Genomic DNA, 24,705 nt, shown 5'->3' with positions numbered 1-24,705 from the left:
TGGAGTCCAGATTAGAAACTTGAATCAAAAGTATGGGTCCTTAGTCTGAAATGAAGAATGAAATCTGACTTCAGTAGATGTTTTAGAGGACTACAGTTCTAATGGCATCTAACCACTTTTGCTCAGCTATTTTCCTTTTGGAAAAGTGATTTATAGTTAAATATCCACTGAGGCTTCTTAATGGGGAGTTTCATTATAGTAATATGTTTTGATTTATAGTTAAAAAAAGAGAGAGAAAACAGAAGTAGCATATTGCTAATGCCTGAGTTTCCGTCTGTACTGAGTGTGTACATGCATCGCTGCCCTGGGAACCACCCCTTATCTTCTAAGAATGACTACAGCCACTCATAGAGTTGTGGATAAGTTGTATTACAAAGCTCCTTCCAAGGCATTAAACTTGACTTAGTCACCAGATTTCTTAGTAATGATTATACCCATTGATTATTTACATATAGTCTTTACATAATCCCTTTGCCCCCCCCAAAGTTTTATTATGAAGAATTGCAAATATACAGAAAAGGAGGAAGAATTGTACAGTCAACACCCCGTATTATGCCCACCTATTTGATACCAAGAGTCTATAATGTAGCATTTTGTACCATCTGCCTGTCTCATATCTTGCATAGAGCTTTTGCCTTCCTCTCCCTACAAAAGATAAATAAATAATTCAGTCCTTTCTTTAGCAACCAACCCCATTTTAGACTGATACACATGAAAGGTGGAGTTTCTCCAGGTACTTTTTAAGAATTCCATCTGAACAGGTGTTTATAACATTTTATAACATTTTTCTCCTAAACTTGCCCTCTGTGTTTTTGATGTGGTTATATTAGGTGATCTGTTATATGGTGTTAGGGTGTTTGCTTTTTCAGCTGAAAGCAGAGGTTTATACTTAAACAGAAAAGCCAGATTCCCCTTCCTAAGCCCTCCTACCTTTTGGACCTTGATAATGAACCTCTAAAATGCAATCAGTGTATCTCCGCTGGGGGAAACAGCTTTAGTGTTAATAGGTAGGAAACTAGGAAGTCATTGTCTGATTTTGAACTTTGTGTGGATGGCAACTCTCCTGATGAAGAATTTAAGTTGGCCTCAGGGGCCATGGGTGGTACAGGGGTGTGAAGCACCAGAAAGCAAAACCTCTGAGGACTGCAGTGTGTGGAGGAGGCTCTCCAAAGCTGAGGCGTCCGGGAGCACAGCCTTTGTCCATCCCCAGCACCCTCTGGATGCCTTGAGCAAACAGCCGGGCAGAGCCTTTTACAAGTAGGGTGACCGGCCAGTGTATTGACACGCACAGACACAATAGAAAACTGCATTAGGAGGCGAGCCATTGGGATTTGCAGTAAATATATTACAGAACACAAGTGACTTGCCGATACTGCTTGTTTAGCAGTTTGCAAGGGCAATGGCAGTATGGATTTTTGAATTAGAAGGGAAGGGCTGTTCTTTCTCTGTGCAGGAACATCTAGTTGATGGCTGGGGACAAAATTGATTTAGAGAACAAAATGCAGCCGCCTTTATTTGTGCCATTTGAAAGGCTTCTAAGGATTAGTGAGTGAAAATAAAAAGGTCGCTTTCGCTTTAGGAAAGGGGGTCTTGACATTGATCTGCATCTTGGTGTGGAGTGGAGAGAAGAACGGATGGGCCACCTGGAGGGAGGAAGGGCTCCCAGTGCCTGGGCAGCCTGCAGCTACAGGTGCCCGTCCGTTCTCAGGCGGTTGTCTCTTTCAGCTCTTTGGCTTTCAAAAGCCAGCTTCTTGGATTTATTATTGTAGAGTAAGTAAGCTTATTTGAGACATTAGAGCAAGTAGTCATAGCCCCACCCACTGAGTTCTACGCGCCCTAGGAATTGTGCTGTAGGAGCTCTCTGAAAATCCTTCCAGCCTCCTTTTGTGCGGATATTAATTATTCCTCCTTGCAAAAGAAAAAAACGGGCTAGAAGGTTAGGGGATGACAGGAGCACCTACTGGATAGGGTTGTCAGCAGAATTGAGTGAGTTTCTGTGTGCAGGAGCCTGGCACGTGGGGCACTCTCAGGACAGCTGTTCTCAAAATCTGTTACCTAAGTCTATTATTGATCCCTTTAAAACTGTGCTCTGCTGTAGGAATTCTAGGCCATCCTCCCACGTTATTTTTTCCAAGCCCATTTTCCTTCCTTCCTGCATCAGGATTGTTCACTTCTCATTATTTCCCCCATTACAATGTGGGGTTTGTTGTTGTTGTTATTTGTTTGTTTTTGTTTCCTTCTAAGATCAGAAGGATTTATCTTTAGGCGCAAAAGGAAACTTTTGTCTTTTCTTTTTTAAGGCTCTATTGGCAGCCTCTGTTGTCTAAGGAATCTAGAGGAATTAAGACGCCTTATTTAAGCCAAACAGCAAAATGTGCTCTTGGAAGGCAACAGCCTTAAGTAGTTAATACAACTACCAGTGAGAATAGCCTTGTGTTGGGTTTTTTTCGTTTAAGGGAATGGATGAACAACAAAGAGGATTTGGTTCATTTTATTGAAGTGAGTTTTGGCAGAATAAAGCATGGGAGGTGCGTTTCTGATTTTTTTTTTCTTTTTAACGTAATGTGGAAAATCCAGCTTTGAAGTTGAAGACAGATTTTTGTCATCCTGGAAAAAAAAGGGAGGGGGGATGTGTGTGAATTTACAAGGCCGGGTTGTTGCTTTGTTATTGAAAGAAAAAAATCACGTACCTTGTTGATGTATATATACATACATATGAAACATTTTCTTTTGACTATGGAGACTTGTAAAGTGCATGCAGAAGTTTGAGTAGATAGTTGTGTTGCAATATTCCCCATACACCCCACCGGAGATTTTTGTGGCCTGTCAGTTCACAGCTGCTGCTTATGTGCTAATATTGAGAAAGCAGGGAAGAAAAAAAAAACCAGAGGAGGGAGAGAAGCAGGGCCGTTGGGACTGGACATACTGGAAGTTTAGGCTGTTGACTCCTAGTGCCAAGCACGATGCAGCAGCAACTTTTTGCAAGCATTTGGGATAAAAGAGGGCACAGCTCAGAGGAACTGTGCCAGGACCTGCTCCCACACTTGCTGCAAAGCTCTGCCACCTGCTGACCTCGGTGTGCTGAGAAGCTCCACGTTGCTGTCTCTTTGTGTTCAGCTTGAGAAGCGGTCCTGAAGTCAGTCCTCTGAGTGGCTGTAGGGGAAGCACGAGGTTCTTGACAACCCCGTCCGTCTGCCAGTTGGCCTGGGTTCCGAGCCTTTTCCATTTGTAAGCCGGCTGGCTCTCTTACAGTGCGGGGGCCCCGAGCTCCCACAGAGCCAATCTCCCTGCACAGCTACCGAGAAGATTGGAATTGGACCACTGAAATGTGTCCAGCTTCTGTGCGTTTTAGCTGACCAAAGGCCAGAACCATGCCACTAGCTCAAGCGCGGAACGGCTGACTTCTCAATCTTATAAGAAGTCTATATTCCGGAATTGACTACCTCGGATGCTGTGATGTTCGTGAATTAAATGAAATATGTAAGAGGGGTGTCACGTTTTGACTGTGGATTTCTCTAAGGGTACAGAGATTTTTGAACTGGATGTTAAATCTTGATTCATTCTTATTTCTTGACTAACGTATCAGATGTGGCTTACTCATATGACGAGCCCCAGACAGATCAGTGTCGGTGCACTACCATCATCTAGGGCAGCCATTGTTTCAGTCATGATTTTATCACAAGGTCATATACCTCCCAGAAGCTGTGATGTTTATTTTATTGTTATTTTTTTTCTGACTAGTGTGTGGAGTGACTCTTGTCAGTTTCCCTCAAAATACTGAAATTTCTGAAGGTTTGTATGGAATGAGCACCAATTTTTGCTTCTCAAATTAAAATAATATAAAAGAGAAGGAGTTTTTGAGTAGACTTTGCACTGTGAGAATATTAGTATTGACACCACTCATAATTTGGAGTATAGTTGGAAGACCAGATTCTACTGTGTGTCGCATCCTGGTTAATATGGCTGTAAAGAGGAGATGAATGTGGCTACTTTTCCAAGTCTATTACTCAGGAGGACTGTAAATTTGATTGGCTGTTACAATTCTAGCAGAATCATTCGATTTGAGAGCAATAGAAAGATAAGATATCCAATTACCCAAATGATTTGCAGGGTTAGCCAACGTTGTCATGGAGACACGAGTTGGAACAAATTAAATTTTAAGCAATAAAATAATCCTAAAGCCCGTCTGGGAACAAGAAAATTTGGCAGTGGCACTTACCTGAATTGAATCTTAACTTGACACGATGTTGTTTGACATTGATATACTGTGGGGGCCTAAACTTAGATGTGGCACAGCGTTACCTTCAAAAAGGAGCTCAGCCTAACCAGTACAGGGGAGCATCAGTATAAAGTCAGGATACTAACATTTAGTCCATGATTTAAATGATAATGGGGCTCTGGATTCCCAGACATATTTTGTATTTAAGGATTGAAATGCCTTAATAATGATTAAGCAGCATTAATGGGACACTTGGAAAAAAAAAAGACATCTCACAGCAGCACAGAGTTTCTGGAACTGCTGTTCCCCTTTGTGTGTGTGTGAGCAGACGTAATCGAAATCGTGTGGATGTCTTCTGGTGGCGGGTGGAGGTGTAAGCATGCATATATTTGCATGTACAAATAAGGAGATCTTTGGCACATGCCCCTGCACTGCAGATGATTCTCTGTCTTCGTTAAAATTTCTACTTTGCGGTACTGCTGGCAGACTGGAAAATTGCTTTCCAAACTTGAGCTGATGACCTAAAACCTGAGTAAGTGTCAGTCTGGGGCTTAGAAGTTTCTTTCCCCTTATTAATGTATTGTTTAACTGGCTCCTGGCTTGTGCCACGGATTTGAAAACAGCCGAGTAGCCCAGAAGGAGGGAGGCTTTTTATCCACACGTCTATTAGACAGATGGAGATGGAAATTGGTCTGAGGTCAAGCCATTTGCAGCGTTCTCACAGCCTTCGATTTTCCTCTCATCCTCACCGCAGATCATCTCAAATGATTCAGTAATGACCAAAAGTGCAACATTGACCTTTATTCCCTGGTGGATTACTGTGTTTCACAGTCCAAATGGCAGGAAGTCTATTCTGTTCTTCCAGAAGGAGCTTGGCTTTATTGAGCCAGCCCGGCCCTGTGGGAACCATGCTAGTGCAGACCAGTGTAACAAAATACGTGGGTTAAATTTGGTTTCTCATGCTGTGGGAAACAAGAATTGACATGTCCTGAACCCACATAATTAATGGAAGAGTATCTGGGATGCTTTCTAAAAACACACAAGAGCACATAAATTGATTTGTCCTCTTGTAAAATAACTGGTGAATGATAGGAGTGGTATCTTCTGGTGGCCCCTGGTTTATAAATTGTCCTCACTTCCATGACCCCAATGTTCCTTCTCCCTTTTTATTTAATGCTTCCCCAGTACATCTTGGACAACACATTTTAATACTGCAGCATTTTAAAATTACAATTTGATATGACTTAGGCACAAGGCAGCTTTTCCTTAAATAGCTTTTATTGTATAGATTTGTGGTCAGTTCTTGTAACCCTGAATAAATTATCCTCATACAGCACTTTTTTCCCCTGAAAGAGCTTGATTGTTGGAGAAATGGCGATTATTTTCTCTTGCTTAGCTATCTCTCTGGAGTGTATTGTGATGTGATGATCAGGTATTTTTGGTTTTGGTTATTTTTTTTTAAGAGTTAATTTATTTGTATTTAAAGTAGTATTTCTGTTTGCCTCCACCTGTACAGCTGAGTTAATATTCTATGACTCTCAAATGCACTAGTGAAGTCTGTCATCTAGGATCCGTTTCTTACCATCTTGTAAATACTTAAAGGCTTTTTCCAAAAGGAGATGCTCTGAAAATTTTCATCAGCGTCCTAGATTTCATTTTAATCATGACCTAAGAATGCTTTTGCAAAAAAAATGTTTTTTTCTCAACTATTGACTGTGCACAGGTCCTTTTTCTACCTCAGTGGCTCCCAACCTCTAATGCCCCACTGGCACTGGTTGGGTTCAGTGGAGCACTGGGTTCCCACTCGCAGTGGGTAATGGGGCCCCTGCCTTAAAATTCATCTTCTGGCCACTCTGGGGGTAAATTGCATTGTGGAGCTTCGCAAGTTTCTTGGCACATGATGTTGATTGAAAAGAGAATCCAGGTTTCAGCTGGCAGTGCCAGGAACCTTGTCTTCCTTCCCAAAGGACCGCCTCTCCTGCAGCTCAGCCTGTGAGGAGGGAGGCCCAGGCGTGGGGCTTCCCAACTGAGACTGACTTTGGGGTTCAGACGGCCTTACCATTGCGCACGCGCGCACACACACACACACACCTCTCTACTTGGGGCCATTCTGCTGTCATGCCACATGGCTTTGATGGCCTAGGCCTCTTGGTAGACGAGGTTCTTTCCCTGAGAAGTTGCTCTGGAAGAAGAGTGGCAGCTGTCCTTCATGTGTGTGGGTCCTTCTTCTGAGACCTGTTTTTAAAATTAGGGAACCACTGTCCTGTGGTCACCTTAGGCAGGAAATTCCTTTCCCACTCTCTAGATTGGCTAAAGATCCAACCTGTTAGGGAAACATTCATACCAAACTGCTTATCCAGTGATCTCTAGAGACGTGGGGAGGGGGGCGATGAGAAATGCTAAAGCCGGTGTTAGATTGGTGCTTCATAGTTGTGTGCACTGGACGTTTGCTTTGCCCTGACAGGGAAGGCGGGGACATAGGGACGCAGACCTTTGGAGGTCAGTGCCAACCAAAGAAGGTCATAGCAACTGGTTGCTATGATGAGAAAAGGAATGGTTTAAATGTTATCTCAAGGAAAATAACATCCCAAGTTTTGAGTAAAGACTATTGTCATAAACGGGTTTTCAGAGGCGACCTGACTTGCGCAGTCTTTGTCTTTACATAGGCATACTTTATTTTCGTAATTGTAATTTTACCCTTCAGACCATGATGATGGAGCCGGCTCTTCCTCCCACTGATCCTGCTACTGAATGATATTTAATTTCTCAAAAGCTCCCTGATGACTAAGAACTGTGAAGAGGGTGCCTGGTTAGGCTTGCCGTCTTTCCATTCCCAGAACAGTAGGTGATGACTTCGTGGTGGTGGTCTGTGATTCACCCTGTGGAGTTTGTCTTGAAGCCCGTCTTGTGGTGCTTCAGAGTGCGTCTTCCTTTGATGCCACCAAATGCTGTCGTTTTCCATCATGGGACAAGTCAGTGCAATTTCCTGTGAACAGCACTTTCTGAACTCCGTAACAAGGGTTTCTGAATAATGGAAATGTGCTGTTTAGGCACTGAAACAGCTGCGATGCTTTTGTCAAGGATGCATCTTTACCAAAATGACAAATTAAAGCCCAAATGCTCTGCTTGGCAACAGTTGGGTCAAAACATTTACGTCATTAGTTAGAAGGAACTGAAGGGGGAAGAATTTACACAAATACACAGCATCGCGGACTCAACTTCATCTTGGAAAATGCAACTGAATTCTTAAAAGAAGTAAAAGGGAGGGCAGCCCTTAAGTGGGGCCTGCCAAGCTTGTCATTTGCAAATAAATCAGAAGACCATCATTGCAGGAAGGAGAACCAGTGAATAGAGTTGCTTTGTCATTCTTTGATGGGCCCCACACTCAAGCTTACTATTAAAAATGAATGCATTCAAGAGGCTCTGCATTAAGAACATAAACAATTAAGGGCACTTGAGTTGCTCTGCTGAGAGCTGCTGCGAAGATGTGCGAGAGCTTTCTCCGGAGATGCAGGCCCCTGCAATCTGCCTCGCGAGGAGCCAGAGAATGGGAGCAATTAGTGTTGCTGTCTCCGCCCCGGCAGCCTTCAGCAGGTTTTTGTTTCCCTTTATTTTAACCCCTCCATGTTTTGAGAGAAACCAGGAATGTGAAAGGTGAGCAGGGGCAGGAGAGAGTCTGGGGCCAGTCGGAGAGAGCTGGGATTTAGGACTGTGCAGGAGCTGCCAACTGAGGGCGAGAGGGAACAGGAAAGTTATGATCTGCCCGTAACTGGCGACTTCTGTTCTGATTAATTGAGCCACTGACAGGTTTCTGTCATCTGGTACTCTCTGCTCTAATCATCAGGTTGAAGAAAGGGCGAGATTACATTGCCGCGGGTGGATTCATTTAAATGAATATTGTTTGAGGTTTCCTGCAGTAGACAGATGGGTTCCTCCACCCCCGGTGTGTGTTCTTGCCTTGGTCCTGTTTTGTAAAAATGCGTGGGAAAAGGCAGTCATCCCTCTCTGTGGCAAGGCTTTGAGGAGAGGCAGGCCTGACCTCCCTCCTGCTTTTTCTGACCCTGGGCAAGTTATTTTAACCTCCCCGTCCCGTCTCCAAGGGCACCTGCACTGATTGATGCTTAGAGCCTGGACATAGGAGGACCTGGTGCGTTAAGCAGTAGACGCCGCTGCTGCTGTCCTGGTGATTCAGTGGCCCCAGTTCTCAAAGTGTGGCCCCCAGTCACCGCACATTACCTGGGACCTTGTTAAAAATGCAGATTCCAGGGCCTCAGACCTGCTGGCTCAGAAAGTCTGGGAATGAGCCCAGCCTTCTGTTTCCCCAAGCCTTTCAAGTGGTCCTCATGCTCTCTGATGTTTGAAAACCACTGAGACTGTCATGACCATTATAGGCTCAACTTAAAGAGACTCCAAGTCCTTTTTGTTTGGATTTCCCCAAAATTGTGGTTGGTCATTTATTGACGTAATTATGTTCTAAACAGAAATCCACTCTGATGCGTTAGAATTTAAGGTGAAATTCCCTTTTAGTGAGTGTGCTGGGGAAGCAAGGTGGTGGGATGGGAGATACTCTGGTGAGTAGCCAGAGTTCCCAAGGAGGTCTCTTCGTCAAGGAGACTTTCCCTTCCTTGTAAAGGGGCAGGGGGACTACTGGGAGATTAATTGCGGAGTTTTGCAAATATCATTTTGGATATGCAGTTTTATTCAGACATCTTAAAGTTTCTTTATGTACCTCAGAAGTCATCTTCAGAAAATAGAGATGTGTTTGTGGGTGTGTTTTGGGGGCCTGTGCTTTACCGGTGGGCCAGATTGCCTGATGTTAGGGCTGACGCACTGATGCTCTTCGCCTGCAAAGGGGAGGGCAGAAGCGCAGTTTGGCTGCTGCTTGTTTATTTAAGGTTTGCAGTTCATAGCTGAGGCTCCTTATAAAATGCCTACTCTGCCTCCCAGGACTTCTGCCAACAGCAGGAAGGGTACAGTGACCCTGTCGTTGACAGACTGGGGCCACTTGTGGTGGTACCGTTGTTGGCCGAGAGGTGACACGGCCTTGGCCTTATGCTGCCATGGGCCAGTGAGGGCTGAATTGCTTTGCAAACAAGGCTGGGTGTATCAGCTTTGTTTCTGGGCTGGAGTAAGTCCCAGTTTCCCACTTCCGCTTCCTGGTGAAAGGACTGGGCAGAGAACAAGGCTTCTCATCTTTATGATCCTGGGCAAATCATTTCCTTTAGGCATTAGCTTCTCCATGTGTGGTATGAGGGTTGTAAGAGGGCTGGGTAGCCAAAGGGTCTCAAGGTTTGCCAGCATTGCTGTGACGCAGTGCCACCATCAGTCACAGTAGTGGGCCTGGCCACCCTTTGCTCCCTTCCTCATTTAATAATACACTCAGACGGTAAATCAAGGGCAAGCAGCATCTACAAAGGTCTCTGGAAGCGGGTGGGGTGGGGGGAAGAAAAGGAATCTGATAACCCTGCCACCCTGGGATAATCACTGGTTTTATTTGGGGTATCAAATTGCAGCGCTCAGTCCTGTGCATGTGTTGTTAAAAACACATGCACGCACGCACGCGCGCGCATACACACACACACACACACACCAGAGGCAGGAGCACCACAGCTTTGTTCTTCCCCTCCTGCTTCATCTAGTAAAGGTGTTGGCCATTTAAGCATCATTATCATAAATATGACTTCAGTGGTGACTTGCCATGCCTTTGGATTGATGTCGTGTATTTAACCGTTCTCCTAGTATTAGACAGCTGATTTCTCAGGAGGGCAAATGTTAAGTTTTTCAAAAACTCTGCGGAGGGTTGTGATGTGCTGAGCTCCTATTCCATCTTCACCTGGCTTTTTCTCTTTTGCTTTGAAACTTGTGCTGCCATGAACAGCTTCATGCATGGAATGCTTTTCATTTGAACTATTTCCTTAGGATAAATTCTTAGCTGTGGGAAGCCTTACCAAAAGGTTTGAATAATTTCATGCTCTTGAAACACATTGCCCAGTTGCTTTCCAAGATGACTGTCCCAATTTACTCTGTCATCAGTAATGTACGAATGCTCCCTTTTCCCAGAAGACGCATCATTGTTGGATTTCATTATTTTTTTTAAAATAAACTAATTGAACTGGTACAGAATGACCTACCTTACTTACAACATGTGTGTTTTATTTGGTTGCTGGTAAGGTTGAACCTTTTTTTCTGTATTGAAGGCTGTCATTTCACAGACACTGAACCTTCTAGTCAGAAGGGATTTAGAGATTATCTGTTTATTTCCTTTTGTGTGCTTTGTTTTCATTTTCTTGCCTGTTTATCTGTTGCCAGACACTTCTTACCAGCTCTCCACTGTGTTTTTCTCTTGGCCTCCCACTTGGCTCGGGGAAACCAAAAGATCAGTTTGCCAGCCTCAGCATAAGCGGCATTTTTTTTTTATGATCCATCAATTTGCAATTTAATGGTGGCGGAGTTTCCCCTCCCTAAGCTGACTTTGGGCCAGGTGCCATTGGATTGCTTTGAGACCCATGGGCAGTCCTCACCCTGTTGTGAGCCTCCAGCAGCCTCATTATGCACTATTCCGTGTGTAGTGGAGAAGTGGGCAGACGTTGGGGAGCGGGCTGGCCCTTCAGTCAAGTAATTAGATGAGGTAGGAGGGGCATGAAAAGGTGGCAGCCGAGCTTTTAGGAATCATAAAATCCTAAACCTTGCATTTAGATGCCCAGAAGCACACAAATTCAGTTTTAGAGCTCTGCACAGCATACCAGGCTTTGGGTCGTTGTTGACCTTTGAGGTTTTCAACCTGTTTAACTCAGAATGTATGTGTACCTGAGTCTTGTACCTGTAAGATACGATTTCTCACTGTTAACAGAGCCTTATTCCGACACTGTTAGGACAGTTTATCTGGTTACATCTTGGGCACTGTGTTTAGGGGGTGTGGGGATTCAGTTTTAGTTCAGGGAGGCGGTCCTTTGAAAGCACTGTGTGTGGAATGTGTTCCCTGGCGTTGGTTTTGGTGGGTAGGGTGCAGCGAGGAGCTGTATCTGAGTCTCGGTAGGAGTCTTCTCATGTTGAGGAGGCTTTATGCTGGAAGCTGTTAGGAAACTGTACAGAAGCTTCATGTACAACAAAGTGATTTGAAAACTATAGTCTTAGTTTGCCAAACAACAGTAAATGCCACGGAGGGTCCTGAAGGGCCTTGAGCTTGTTTATTGGTGGTCTGGCTTTGAGGTAGGCCTTGAAGGGCTCAGTTGAGCGCCAGCACGAATAGTACCGCTGGAGTTTACACGTTTGCTTCCTTGATTCTGATGAAACACTGAAGGAGGTTGGTGATAAGAGACCCGGGGCTCAGCGGCTAAAGTGACCTCACCGAGGACACCCGGTACTAGTTTGCTGAGATGCAAACGCAACGCTTTGGGTTGATTGTAGGGCTGACTCTGTTACTGTGAGCAAATCAGGGAGAAGGGGGTTGGTATTGACAAGGAGAATAAAAGCTGGTTCTTGACGGATAATTTGGACTTCTGCTTCCGGCTGCCTTGGTGGCTGGTGGCTGTCCCTGAAGCAAGGTCTGACACTGGGGCCTTTCCCAAGCTGATTAAGTTTCTGGGTACAAAGGTTCCACTTGGATCTGGTTTGGGGGTAGCTCTTTAATGCTGATGTAATGTTGTTGCCTTCTGTGGTGTCAGAAATGCAGACACAGGGATAGCATACTGCTCTTAGCAGGTACCAAGTACATCTTCAGCTTTGGGCAGGAAAATGATTTTGAGGGGGAAGATACAGTTAGCCTGCAGTTTTTCTCATTGGAGTTGTCTAGTCTTTGAAAGAGGTACAGGGCCATCTGAAAAGGTTATGAAACACCTGCTTCAGCAGGGTCAACTATCCAGTTTAACCCGCTTGCAAACTGGAGTCAGGAATAGAAGCACAGCTGGAAAAACATGAGCACTTGCTAATTTGCACTAAATTAAAGGTCTTATCAAAATACCCTTGTGTTGAGCAAGAGATAACAGTAGAGAATCACTGTTGGCCACTATGCTGCCATCCAGACTATTTTAAGGGCTGGGGAAAACGTTTCTGAACCCTTCCTGGGCTGGTGGGAGTGTTTAGAACTCACAGAGTGCTGTCAGGAGGCCAGTTGCATCCTTCTGCTGCCAAGCGGAGAAGCTCAGAGAATTTCAGGGTAAACCAGAGGTAAGATTTGAATCTAGGCTTCCTGACTCAAAATCAAGCTGACTTTGTCAGAGGATAGTTTTAGGATTAGAGTTTAGACCTGGCAGAGGGAGGGGACAGCTGGGATCAGATCCTTCTCTGTTGTTCTTATTTCCAGTTCTTCTCCAGACTATTTATTTAGAATTCCCGGGACAAATTGTATGGATTTTGATGTTTCTTCATCAGTTTGAGCTTTGATCTTTCGCCCTCATCCTCATGTTTTCAGTGTTAGCTACTCTAACCTGGTTTGTACTGTCTGTGCTTCAATCTGTGCTTCTTTTATTTTGTTTTTAATAACTGTAATATTATTAAAGGTTTACCAGTTCATTTCATTTAGATCAGATCTTAACTGTCCCCTGACAGTCAAGTTCATGTCTACCTTGAAGCCCCTCTATGAAATAACATATAGTTATTAAAGAGGAGATCATTTTTTCTTCTTAAACTAAAATCAGTTCGTTCCGTCTAGGTCAAGTAATTAAGTGTAGAAAGTACAGCCATAGCAGCACTAGAGGAAAAGTAAGAGTGGCATCTAATTTTGGGATGTTTTAATCCTGACCAGGAACCTAGGATGAATATTCTTTAGTTGGACCACATAAAAACTTCAAGTTAACACATAGCAAAAAATCCATAATAAGCAAGGTGGCAAGGTGGAAAAACTGTGTAAAAGTTTCTATGTGTCGTATGCAAAGAACTACTACAAAAGACAAGGATGAATAAATGCCTGGGGCAAAAAAGAGAAAGGAAATATACACTGGGCCAATCAATACAGGAAAAGATGTTTAACTTCAGGAAGAATCCAAGTAATGCAAATAAAAATGAGGTCATTTTAAAAATCTATTAGATGGGTAAAGATTAAAATAAAAAGGTCAATAAAATCCATTATTGACACTGGGTGTGGGAGCAAGTACCCTCCTAGACTGGTGATAATGTAAATTGGTAAGTGTCTCTGCCGGGCAGTTTATCAGCATGCATTACAGTTTAAAATATGCATGCACTTTGACCTAGCCATTTCACTCCTAGGGGCTCCTTTTAGAGATCTAGGTAGAGGGCTATTTGACAAAGAGTTTGTAACTGTGGAAAATTAGGTGGAACATAAATATTCCCTGATACCAGAAGTGCTCAAACACCCTTATGCTTGTGTAGGGGAATGTATTGATGATGTCCTTATTCATATCTTTATTTATTGAGCAGGAGGTTGTCCGTGACACGTCTGAGTGGAAATAACAAATTATCATCAAAAAGCAGTATATATAGGGGGACCCTTTGGTATCAAAGTGTCTCTTTCTACTCTGGGCTTGTGCACACATAACATAGTGAGAGCCTGGAGTGCTGCTTCCCAGAATCACTCAAATGTTACTCGTGGTTATCTCTGGATGGTGCATTTAGGGTTATTTCAACTTTTTTGTATATTTCTACATAGCATACATCTGTGTGTGTGTGCGCTCAAAGGGAGCATGTAGCATTTTTAAAATTGGAAAACTCAAAAAGCATTTAAAGATTTTTTTTAATTTTTGAAGACGGGGAAAAGTAGAGAATGCTGTTGAAACTTAAGGAAGATAGAAAGTGGGGAGCAAGAACCTGAGGAGGGCAAAGGGCATCCCTACTTCTTTACATCTACCCAGGTATATAGTGCAGAAGGACCTATTGCAAAGGAAGGGGTAGCCTGCCCTTGCTTTCAAGGAGAGCCATGACCTTGAATTAGCTTGAGTGGGTGGTTGTGATCAAATGAACTGGGTGGGGCTGACGCAGTTCTGTGTTTGCACCTGGTACAGCTGCGCTCTTTTTGCATATACATATCTGTTTACCCCCCTTGTTCAAGCAGGGTCATGGGTCTGTTCTCCATACTAGTCATTGATGTTCAGGGAGAATTGAGTTGCACTGGCCTAAATCCAATCCCATAAAACCAAGGGCTTGTTGCTCAGTTAACTGGAATCATCTCAGAGGACAGAAGGCAGCCCTTTTTTATGTACTTGATTATGCAGGTCCTGAGGTTTCTACTTTATCTCACTTATTCCATCCTCTCTTTCTCAAGGGCATGGGCTGTGCACTTCATAATTTTCTTCTCCTTGTAATCCTTTTCATTGTCTAATTCAGTAATAGAGGCGGCATTAGGAAGCATTGACAGAAAATGATGAAATAAATAAGGTCAATGTGAGACCCTTCAGAAGACTTTTTTATTTTAAGCAGATCTGGTTCTTCAGAGTTAGAGGAAAGCAGGGTTGCTGTGCATTACTGGAGGATGTTGGAGGTGGGACGGGCAGGTGGATCTTAACCCTAGGCTGGGAGCAGGGTCGCCTCCCCCTGCCGATTTGTCCCTCTTGCAGAGGGAGTGCTGCACACCTGGAGCTGAGCAGGGACTTTTCCTACTCTCTCTGGAACAGCCTGGGCTGCAGACACTCAGGACACATTTTCCTAAGTTCAGTGGAACCGTGGGCCCTGTCAGTGAGGTCCTGGCATTGGATGTTGAATTGTGGTGAAACTTTACAGATACACCCAGAATGTCTCAACTCGACTGTCACCCTGGACTTGAGTTCTGTCTCAGCAGTGTTTTCTAGGCCTGTTTGAAATTTTGAGACTTGGTGAAGGCTTACGGACATTAAAGCCCGGTTTCGATGGTGCAGGAGTTGGGACAAGTGGGAAGGAGGTCTTCCTCTCCCTCTCCCTCTAGACCTCATCCTGAGAGCCAGACTGCTCTGACAGTGCTCCCGCTCCTGCTCCCTGGGGTTCTGACTCGGGGTTGAGGAAACTTACTGTAGCTACATCAGTGTGCCCTGGTACGTCATAATTGAACAAGTGTACGGAGGGGTTGGAAATCACCAGGTTAAGTGATTACGTAGCCCTAAACCATGTAGATTTTCCGACTCAATTAAACTACCCATTATGTCTTATTTAAGTGACCAATAAAGCATGCGATTATGTCTTACTTTGCAAGTGGGATTAATATCTCCTGTTTATCTCAAGATAGATACTGCTCACATAACCTGGGAAAGCAGTTTTACGCCCTCAAGACTGAGGGAGCAGAGGACTCCAGTGTTGGGTATGAAGGTTTATCTTTCTGAACTGATTATGAAATATACTAAACATTTATACGGCTTTGTCTTTATAGACTGAGATCGCCAAGAGATTGAATACGATTTGTGCACAAGTCATCCCATTTCTGTCTCAGGAAGTAAGTAAAACTGTTCAGCTGTTAAAGTGCAATTATGTTGCTTCTCTGTTTGCAAATTAGCTGGTTTTAAGATGTTAATTTTATCACAAGGAACAAGTGTGAAGAACATCTGTTCCAGCTGAAGTGTGTAAACCCCCTGCTATTCCAGCTAGCAGATTCTGAGGGCACACTGTGGAAGTGGTGACGGTAGCTCAACCTTAAATTAATTTTTTTTCCTGTGGAAAACTGCAAAATGACCATCAAGCAAAAAGCATCTCTTTCCTTAGAGCAGTAGTATAAGCTTGACAGCTACTGATGATTCCAAGCGTCCTTTCTCTAGAGAGCTTTTCTTATGCTGCGTTTTAAAAATGGTTCCATCAGGGTCGACTCAACCATGGGAACAGGTATTGCCTTTGTCCTTCTACATCAAGTCTGGTGGACTTAATGCTGTCCCTGGAGGAAGTGGAGGCTGATACCCTGAAGGATAAGAGCGTTCATGTTAATGTCTTCACGTTCCCTTAACTTACAGAGTCATATATAAGCCCTTTCAGTAAGTTACAAAGTCATAGAAGTTGAACCTTAATATTTTGCGAAGGAAAAGCTCTTTATGTGAGTAATCTCCGAAACTGACTCAAAACCCGGTATGTTTTCGTTTTGCCTTGAAGTTTACCTTAACTTTGAGGTACAAGCTAATAAATGCAAAGCTGTGTGTTTTCAGTGTGTGCAGGATGCATGTGTCTTGAGGCCTTGGTGCTGGAATGCCGTATCTGTTCTCACTGGCATCTGCTGCCCCATCTCTGCTACTATTACAGCAGCCTTTTCCAGCGCAACATCTTCTTGATGTTACAGTTTAGATTTGTTGGCCTTTTGAAGCGGGTTGTTCGTTAGACTTGTAATCCTGGTCTCCTTTCTCGTGTGTTTGTTTTCATTTGTGGATGGAGCTGGGAGGTAGGTGGGCTGTTTCCAGCCTGTGTGTGATCTCTGAGGCGGGGTTCAGTTCCTCCCTTGCCCCTGTTGAGGGTGAAACATCTAAGGGCTGAAGGAGGAGAGGAATTCCTGGAGTTTCCAAAACCAGCTGGTGGCTTCAGAGTTGTTGACCAGAGAAGTGATTGCAGGTTTAATGTTTTAATTTCAGTATCGAAATGGGTGTTTTTAAATGGCTGTAAACATCTCCTCCTCAAACTTAGCATAGCAAACCCCTCCTGAGAGCCAGGGTGATCTTCCAAATCCCACACTGTTTGTTTTCTAATACCTCAAGTTAACCATTTTTGGTGTCCTTTTTTGACTTTCCATCATCCCGAGCCCCAAATTCCCAGCAGAAGTTAAGCGGTAACTGGTGTTGGTTAGAGATTATGGAAGCATCCCTATGTTTTCCTTTCCCGGTTGTATGTGTGTTTTCTGTGAAGTAACATGTACCCTGGAAACTTCACACTCAAATCCATGTTACACTTCAGTCTGCACCGCGTGTGGCATTTGTCTTATTGTCGGAAAGGACAGTGACATGCTTGGCTGCCTTGCTAACACTTTTTTTCTTCTTGTTTTCAAAGCATCAACAACAGGTGGCCCAGGCTGTGGAACGTGCCAAACAGGTGACCATGGCAGAGCTGAATGCCATCATCGGGGTACGTGGCCTACCAGGTCTACCTCCTACAGTGTGTATAACCAGCTTTCATTTCTTCTTAATTTGCTGACTTGATTGATATATAAAATGCTGTGTAGCTTAACTTTGACTCATTTGATAAGCGGAGGAGGGGGAAATGGTTTCAGGTATGCTGAGGTGTGTAGGTAAAGCATTAGGGAGATGGTAGAAACATTTTGACGAGGGGAAGAAAAATCTTCTTTTCAATGGGAAAATAAATGTAGTTTATCCTGCTCTCTTAGATTAAAGCTTTAAGTGAGTGTTTTAAGTTCGTACTTTCTTTCCTTCTGTCGTGTAACTTGAAATCTCACTGAGGTCAAGACATGTCTGGGAATGATTTCATTTGGTTATCTTTGGCTTTTTTGTCTTATGCTTTCCTCAGGTATTAGAACCTGTGTGTAACTGTTTTGCTTTTTTTGTGCCTCTTTCATGAATTTTTAAGTGGCACCCCAATGAAAAGAAAGCTCTCTTGCCGATGAAGAAGTGATGATTGTCTGCCCTGGTGCCCTCTAGCCTTTCGCCAGGTTTCTGCTCTCCTGGGTTGAGTTCCATGAGTGCTCCTTGCTGGCGACTGGTTGTCAATCACAAGTCATTTGCTCGGCATTAATGAGCCTGATGAACCGCCCGTTCCGTCCCTGCATGAGTTCCTCCTCCCCCAAACCCCCCAAACTGCAGGATCCTGGGCAGTTCTCTCAGGTTTCTGCCCTCCCAGCCTAAGCGAAAGAAGGAGCTGAAACGAGGGACCGTCCTTTCTGATTTTATTCATCTGTGAGTGCCTTGAGCGGATTCAAATCACTCATTTATCAATTTATGTTAATTGCTTGTGAGAAGATGCCCTGCTGGTCTTTATAGTTCCCCCAGACACTTTGTAATGATAATTAGACATGCTGCTGTACGGATTAGGAGTGCCATAGTGCAGTGACGGCCACAGACAATAGAACCAGTTAATCCATCAGGGTTTAAAATTACATCCCAACTGGAGATGGAGGAAAAAACATAAGAGCCAAGGAGGATTAAAGAATGAGCCTCAGCTTGAAAACTCTCCTTTCATCAGTTTCTCAATTGCAGACCTGCAGTCGGGTTGCCTGTGGTAAGCTATTGGCAGTCAATTAGGTGAAATAAACTGGGAGGGTGACCTTCATTTCCTTTTAATAGCTTTTTCCTCCCTGAAATGGGGAGCTTCAGTGGATTTTCAGCTTAAATTTTATTCAAGCTGCTTTATTACACTTGACAGCTTAGCTCTGCATAAACAATTCTCCCCTCCTCCTCTTCCCCCCCAGATCCGGGCTCTGCCTCTCTCCCCTGAGTATCACATTTTTGACTGTTACTTAGTGGGCTCTCTAATCACATTCAACAAAAAACACAATTACATCTGCATTTGTCGGCTGCCTTCTGTCCCCTTTTCTTGTGTAATGAATTGCTTTATTTCAGAGATCAAATCAAATATTCCCTGGTACTTTTGCATGTACTGTGTTTGATTAGCAAAGACTAATAGCAAATTGTGCTTGTAGCCCGAGCTCAGAATTTTTTAACCCAAATGAATGAGGATGGAAAAGCCTGTTTTGATGAAAGGAAAACATATGCAAAGCAGTTCTCAAGTACCCAGTTAAACTTTGTGGAACATGTTTGTTTTCTGACAGGCTCTAGATTTTTACATATCATTTCTGGATAGTAAAACTCTGTACTTTCGCATTCTCAAAGGCACTGCCTACTCCTCCCTATCGAAAGGGAGGAAGTTGTGTTAACCAGATGTTTATAGGTAATACTCATTCTTAGTTGAATCAGAAAATAAAAATAGCAGGTTGTTTTGGAAGGGCAGATGAATCGCTAATTTTATGAATGGCTTGAGTCCAGGAAACATGTTGTTGAGATTATAAAGGCAGATTAGCTCTGATAGCTAGGAACAATAACCCAAATCAGTGAATTGAGTCCCGCGCAAGACTTAACGCCAATTGCGTGTCTTCGGCATTCTGGCATGTGTGGCTTTTATAATTGTAATTTTTGGATCAGTATATTAATTTACGTCAGCGGGCTCTTTTAAAGTTTGCAGCGATCAATAATTACCCCGCACCATAAGTTTCATGCTCTGGCATATGCTTGATTTTTGCTTGAAAGGAACTGTGCGCGTCCTGGAAAATCGAAGCAGCATAAAATTGGGTTGACAATTCAGTGGACCTTTGCACCCCTTCATTGAACATGCAGTGTGTCAACCTGTCTCCCCAGAGGGGAGGAGGCTCCGGGAGGCTGTCTGTTCCTACAGGCGGCAGCTGCGCGCAAAGTAAATGCAGCCCGGTTTGATAGCAGCTGTCAGTATTGTTCAGGGACCGACTTAGGGTAAAGAACAATGGGAGAGGCCACGCTCTTCCTCTGCATCGACTTTCAGGCTAAGAAAAGAAATAGTAATTTAACGGTTTAGACATCTATTACAAGTGTGAAAGATCATGAAAGAGTACCCTTTAAAATGCAAATGAGCCGAAACATTCTCATTCCCTTTAAGGTACAATCAAGGAGCTTACTGCTTGCTTGACAGGGCTAAAGATATTTCTCTTTAGCAGACCTGGAAAAAGTTAAATCTTCTCAAGGACACCTAGCTTCTAGGTAAGCTCAGCTGTGTTCTGGAACTGTGGATGCTCTCTGAGTGGGAAGAGAGAGGTTAAATTTTTTTCCGTTTTTTGTAGAGTGAATTAATGGTGCCTGTTTCTCAACGGCATAGAAAACTGGGTTCTCATATCTGACAGAAAATACTGAATTTTAAATCGTTTCCACCACGGCACCTGCCTTCAACTTCCATGGATTACTGGTGTTTAAGAAAGATGAGCTTCTTAGGTATTTGATATTTGGAGAGACTACTGAAATATTTTTTGTTACACCTTTTTTTTAACAGTTTTGACTGATAGCAAAATTGACAGAATAACTGCAACCCTACTTTTTGAATTTTGCTCTTTATAAGCTGTTTTGCTGTTAAACATGTTACGTTCTTGTAACAGTAAAAGATATTTAATAGCACAGAGATCTTAATAGGCACAGGATTTATTTGGTTTGGCACAAGCTCACTTGTACTTTAGAAAACAAATTCATTGCGGGAAAGGAACTTATTTATTTGAACCTTGATTTTTTTTTTGTTTGTTTGTTTTAAACATCGGGATAGTCTCCATAATTTAAGCAGCATTCCTCAAAGATTTATTTTACAATTTGGAATGCTCTTAAAAAGCTCAAAACAAATAGAATATTGACTGATGTAACATTTTATTTGTGGGATAGCTAATGTCTACCTGAAGGCAAGGAAAATTCACTGCAGGACCCTACAGGATCAGCCCCCCATTGTAAGTATTTGGGGAGCTGGGAACTAGGCGCTCTCTACCTTCTCTGAGACTAAGTAATTGATTTTGGTTGAGGTTCGGTTTCCGAATAATTAGTGTTATTTTAATTGGGTTTATATCACATATAATTAATATATATCATAGAAATGATATATAATACCTGTGCACACACGGGTTTTTTTAAATGGATGTGTGATTTGGATGTGGTAAAATGCAAGATCTTGAGTGTACACTTTGATCACTGATACACGCACACACCCTGTAGCCCACCCTCCCCTCGGTGCAGACTATCCTGCCACCCTGGGAAGTCCTCTTGTGTTTTCCCACCCCTTGAAGAAAGATGGTTGCTTTTTTGATGAAAAAGCGAAAGAATAATCAGCAGAGTGCAATTTTCTTTTTTAAAGCCAACAGTTGCATAGTTATACATCTGTTTCTAAGCCAGTACCTGCAGCCTAACTTCATGATGTTTTGTGCTTATCTTTCTAAGACTGTTTGCATTGTGTTACGTTGGACAAATCCTGGGCCTAGAGTCAGATGCATTTGGTGGGGACACTCGGCACTGCCACTTCTTAGTTTTGTGACCACATACAACTAGTAACCTCTATCAGCATCCATCTACAGGTGGATAATACCGTTTACCTTGCATGGCTTTTGTAGGGGTAAGACCTTGACGGGCAGCCTTCACCCAGCACGTGGTCCTGACTCCCTGAACTGCAGTTTTGTCTGCCTGGTTTCTCTCAGCGCCTGTAGTGGCTCTCTGGGTCCAGTTGGCCAACTGCCTGTAAGCAGCGGGTCACCTCCTCCTTTGTCTTTTCTGGTGATTACGTGGATGTTGGTGTTCAGCTTAGACCCAGCCAGATGCTCTGCCCCAGCCATTAAGTTGTTGTGCTTGAATGGCTTTTAATAAGGACACAGCAGTGCAGAAGCACTGCCCATCAACTCTTGATGAACAGATTTCAAGTTCCAAACCGGGGGGAAAAGTTAAGTTTGAGAACAGATGGAGAGAGATTTGAGAACCAGAAATGTGAGGACAAGGCATCACTGACTGCTTTACTCTGCATGAAGAGGAAAGGGAACCAGGCCTTTTGCTGGCACTGAGAGGTGGCAGGGAGCCTGAAGAGGTGACCAGATGACCGGCGGGGGTGTCCCTCCCCTTCCGCAAAATGCCAGATTTCTCATAGCCGCCCCAGTGCTGACTGTTGGATATTAAGAAAATTTGAACTGTCTCCCATAGCAATGCTGTGAACTTCAGGAACTCGGGAAATTTGGGGGTTAATGTAACCAACCGTGTTTGTTCTTTCTCATTTATTTGGATGTAGTCTGACTGACTTTCTGTGAATGTAACTTCTGTCAAGGCCTGTCTGTGGGGCTCCGGTTATTGCTCAGATGTGTATGTTCCTGTCACTGGCAAATTTATGATTCTCTATACTTTAAAACAATTTAGCATGGAATAAAAGAAGTCTCAGGTGGTTTGTGGTGTCTGACTTTGTATGTTTGTGTAGGGGATGGCTGTGAATACACACTCCTGGAGTGTCTGTAGAAGGAGCCTTTCTGGCCTTAAGAGATTGAGTTGTAGACCTAACGGACTCCCCATTGTTGCATGAGATGATTGGTTTAAGGATTAGCAAAAATGTTGGATTATTTTTCTCCTCCGGCTGTAGCTGTCAGCCATCTATAGGATTGTCGTGTGTGAAGTTTAAGAGGATGAGGTTAGCCTCTTATTCTTATGAGTATGCAGTTAATCCCTGGAAAGCCCATCAATAACCCAGCTGTAAGTTCCTTTATAAAACAAATTCGCCCTCGGAGAATAACGCATAGCCTGCTACCAAAGGCAGTAAATAAAAGGATGACAGCAAACCTGGGTCTTCCAGCTCTGCCAGCTTCTGTTTAGCGACATACCTGCCACTTAAATTCCAGTAGTCCAGCCCTTATATTAATTTCCCAAAGAGATGGCGCAGTGCTGCAGAGACGTCTTTGATACATTCTGCATCTCCTTTAGTTCAAGCTAGTTTTTTACTGAGAGTGCAGCTAGATATCTCTGGCAAGCGCAGAGCTTGGCTTCAGCATCTGGGTTCTTCTGAATAGCCAGTGTGACTGTAATTATTAGGAAGCTTGCTGAAGCATTGTTTACTTGTACACAACCCCGTATATTTTCACATGATTTTTACTTGAATTTCTGAGAAGAAGACATTATATTTTTCCTCTTTTCAGAGGGAGAAAAGAAAAATCTTCCAAGTAGAAAGTAGAACATCTCATTTTAGGAATTAGATCTATGCAATTTTCTTTAATTGATATATGATTTACATACCATATCATTCACCCTTTTAAAGCACACAGCTCAGTCGCTTTTCATATATTCGCAAACTTGTGCATCCACCACTACTAATTCTAGAACATTTTTATCACTCCAAACAGAAACCCATAGTCATTAGCAGTCAGCCCCCTGGCAACCGCTAATCTTTTCTGTCTGTATGGATTTGCCTGTTCTGAACATTTCATATACATGGAATCATATAATAGGTGACCTTTTGTGTCTGGCTTATTTCACTTGGCATAATGTTTTCACAGTTTATTTGTGTTATAGCACGTACTTCAGTCCTTTTTATTGATGAATAATACTCCATTGCACCAATATACCACACTTGTTTATCCAGTCATCAGTTGCTGGTCTTTAAAGTTATTTCCACCTTTTGGCTATTACGAATAATGCTGCTGTGAACATTTGCATACAGATCTTTGTGTGTGGACATATTTTCCTTGATCTGGTATTTGTACCTAGAAATGGAATCTCTGGGTCTGATGGTAACTCCGTTTAACTTTTTGAACAAGTGCCATGCTGTTTTCCAAAGTGGCTGTACCATTTTGCGTTCCCCCAGCAGTGGATTAGAATCCCAGGTTCCCTACTTCTCCTCCGACACTTAACCATCTCTTATTTTGATTCCGGCGTCCTCGTGGGCGAGACGTGCTGTCTCATTTGTGGTTTTGATTTGCGTTTCTCTGATGGCTGAGAATGCTGAGCATCTTTCCATTGAAACCTTACGTGGTTTTAGAAGTGGATCTACCTAAGGAAATATGGCTTTTCAGAACTTAGGCTAGCTCAGGCCTTGAAGTCACAACCGAAAAAGGCATCCAGGGCAGGTGGGACGAATAAATGAGTGGCGACGCAGAGTGAGTTGGCCTGTGTGGATTAGCAGAAACGCAGAAAGAGTAAAGATGAGTTTAGATCCATTTCAGAACTTCAGGCCTTCATCCTGGTGCCTGCCCACATTCACAGGCCGTCCGTTTGGCTGCTGCATTTCATTTTCTGTGCTCTCCTGCATCGAGCTGGGTCGTTTCAACGGATTTATTTTACATTATTTTTTTGTCTTCAGATGGCTTGAGAATTCTTGGCCCCTGCCAGCAGTGTCTGCCTGTTTATCACCCTGGCCCCCCGTCACATGGGAGGCCATCCGGGGCGGTTCTCAGATACCTCCCACACGAGTGTCCTTGGTGTTACGACTGCCACACGGCTCTTCCCCGCTTTTCCCACTTGTTTATCGTCACATTCCAATTTTCTTTTTCTGCACTCTCCCAAGATAAGAGCTGAGTGTTTTAAAGAACAGAGAAATTGCAGAAATCAAGGAAGAGTGATTTGGAGAGAACTGTCAACACATGCTGCTTTTCACTTTTTTTTTTCCTTTTTAAAAGTGCTTAAATACCAAGTGCTATACATGCCACTGTACTGTCACGCTTTTAGCATTAGAGATGCTATTTTGGGGCATGGTTTTAGTTCTGGTTGGATTCAGTTTGTGATCTGTGTGACATAGTTTTCCCAAAGGTTATAAAGTGGGTTGAATTTCAGAAGTCCACGTTGAGTCAGTGGTTGGTGATAAGGAACTTGGCATCTAGTCGGGGTGAGGGGGACTTGTCTAGGCAGCTCTGGGGTGATGCACTGTGTGCTACACCAGTTTTAGAAACAAAAATGCAGAAACCACTGCACCATTATGTTAAAGCTGTGACTGTAAACAGCAGAGTCAGTTTCATTAGAGTGGCATAATTGACCCAGGCTGCACTAGGTAAGACATGAATTAAAATTCTGAACGTGTGGCTGTTGTTTGACATGGATGAGGTTATTTTATTCCTTGTGGGTTTTCAGTATCATTAGCTCAGGGTTTGGTGTTTGTTTTACTTGTCGCATCCCCAGCCCGTTCGGATT

At 43.4% G+C, this 24,705-nt stretch overlaps 1 protein-coding gene across 2 annotated transcripts in view; it reads left to right on the top strand.

The window, feature by feature from the left end:
* LOC102526691 (TLE family member 1, transcriptional corepressor) overlaps window positions 1–24,705 on the top strand; it is an 81,535-nt gene that overhangs the window by 10,433 nt on the left and 46,397 nt on the right. The window contains exons 5-6 of one of the 2 annotated variants that reach the window (XM_015239061.3): window positions 15,510–15,572; window positions 17,099–17,173. In XM_015239061.3, coding sequence (XP_015094547.1) covers window positions 15,510–15,572; window positions 17,099–17,173 — 138 coding nt within the window. Of the gene's footprint in view, window positions 1–15,509; window positions 15,573–17,098; window positions 17,204–24,705 lie in introns of both variants that reach the window. The other variant, XM_072959651.1, reaches the window with a different exon arrangement.

Source organism: Vicugna pacos, chromosome 4, assembly GCF_048564905.1.
Source record: "Vicugna pacos chromosome 4, VicPac4, whole genome shotgun sequence".
In the NCBI taxonomy this organism is placed as follows: domain Eukaryota; kingdom Metazoa; phylum Chordata; class Mammalia; order Artiodactyla; family Camelidae; genus Vicugna; species Vicugna pacos.
This window is presented reverse-complemented; position numbering and strand designations above follow the sequence as displayed.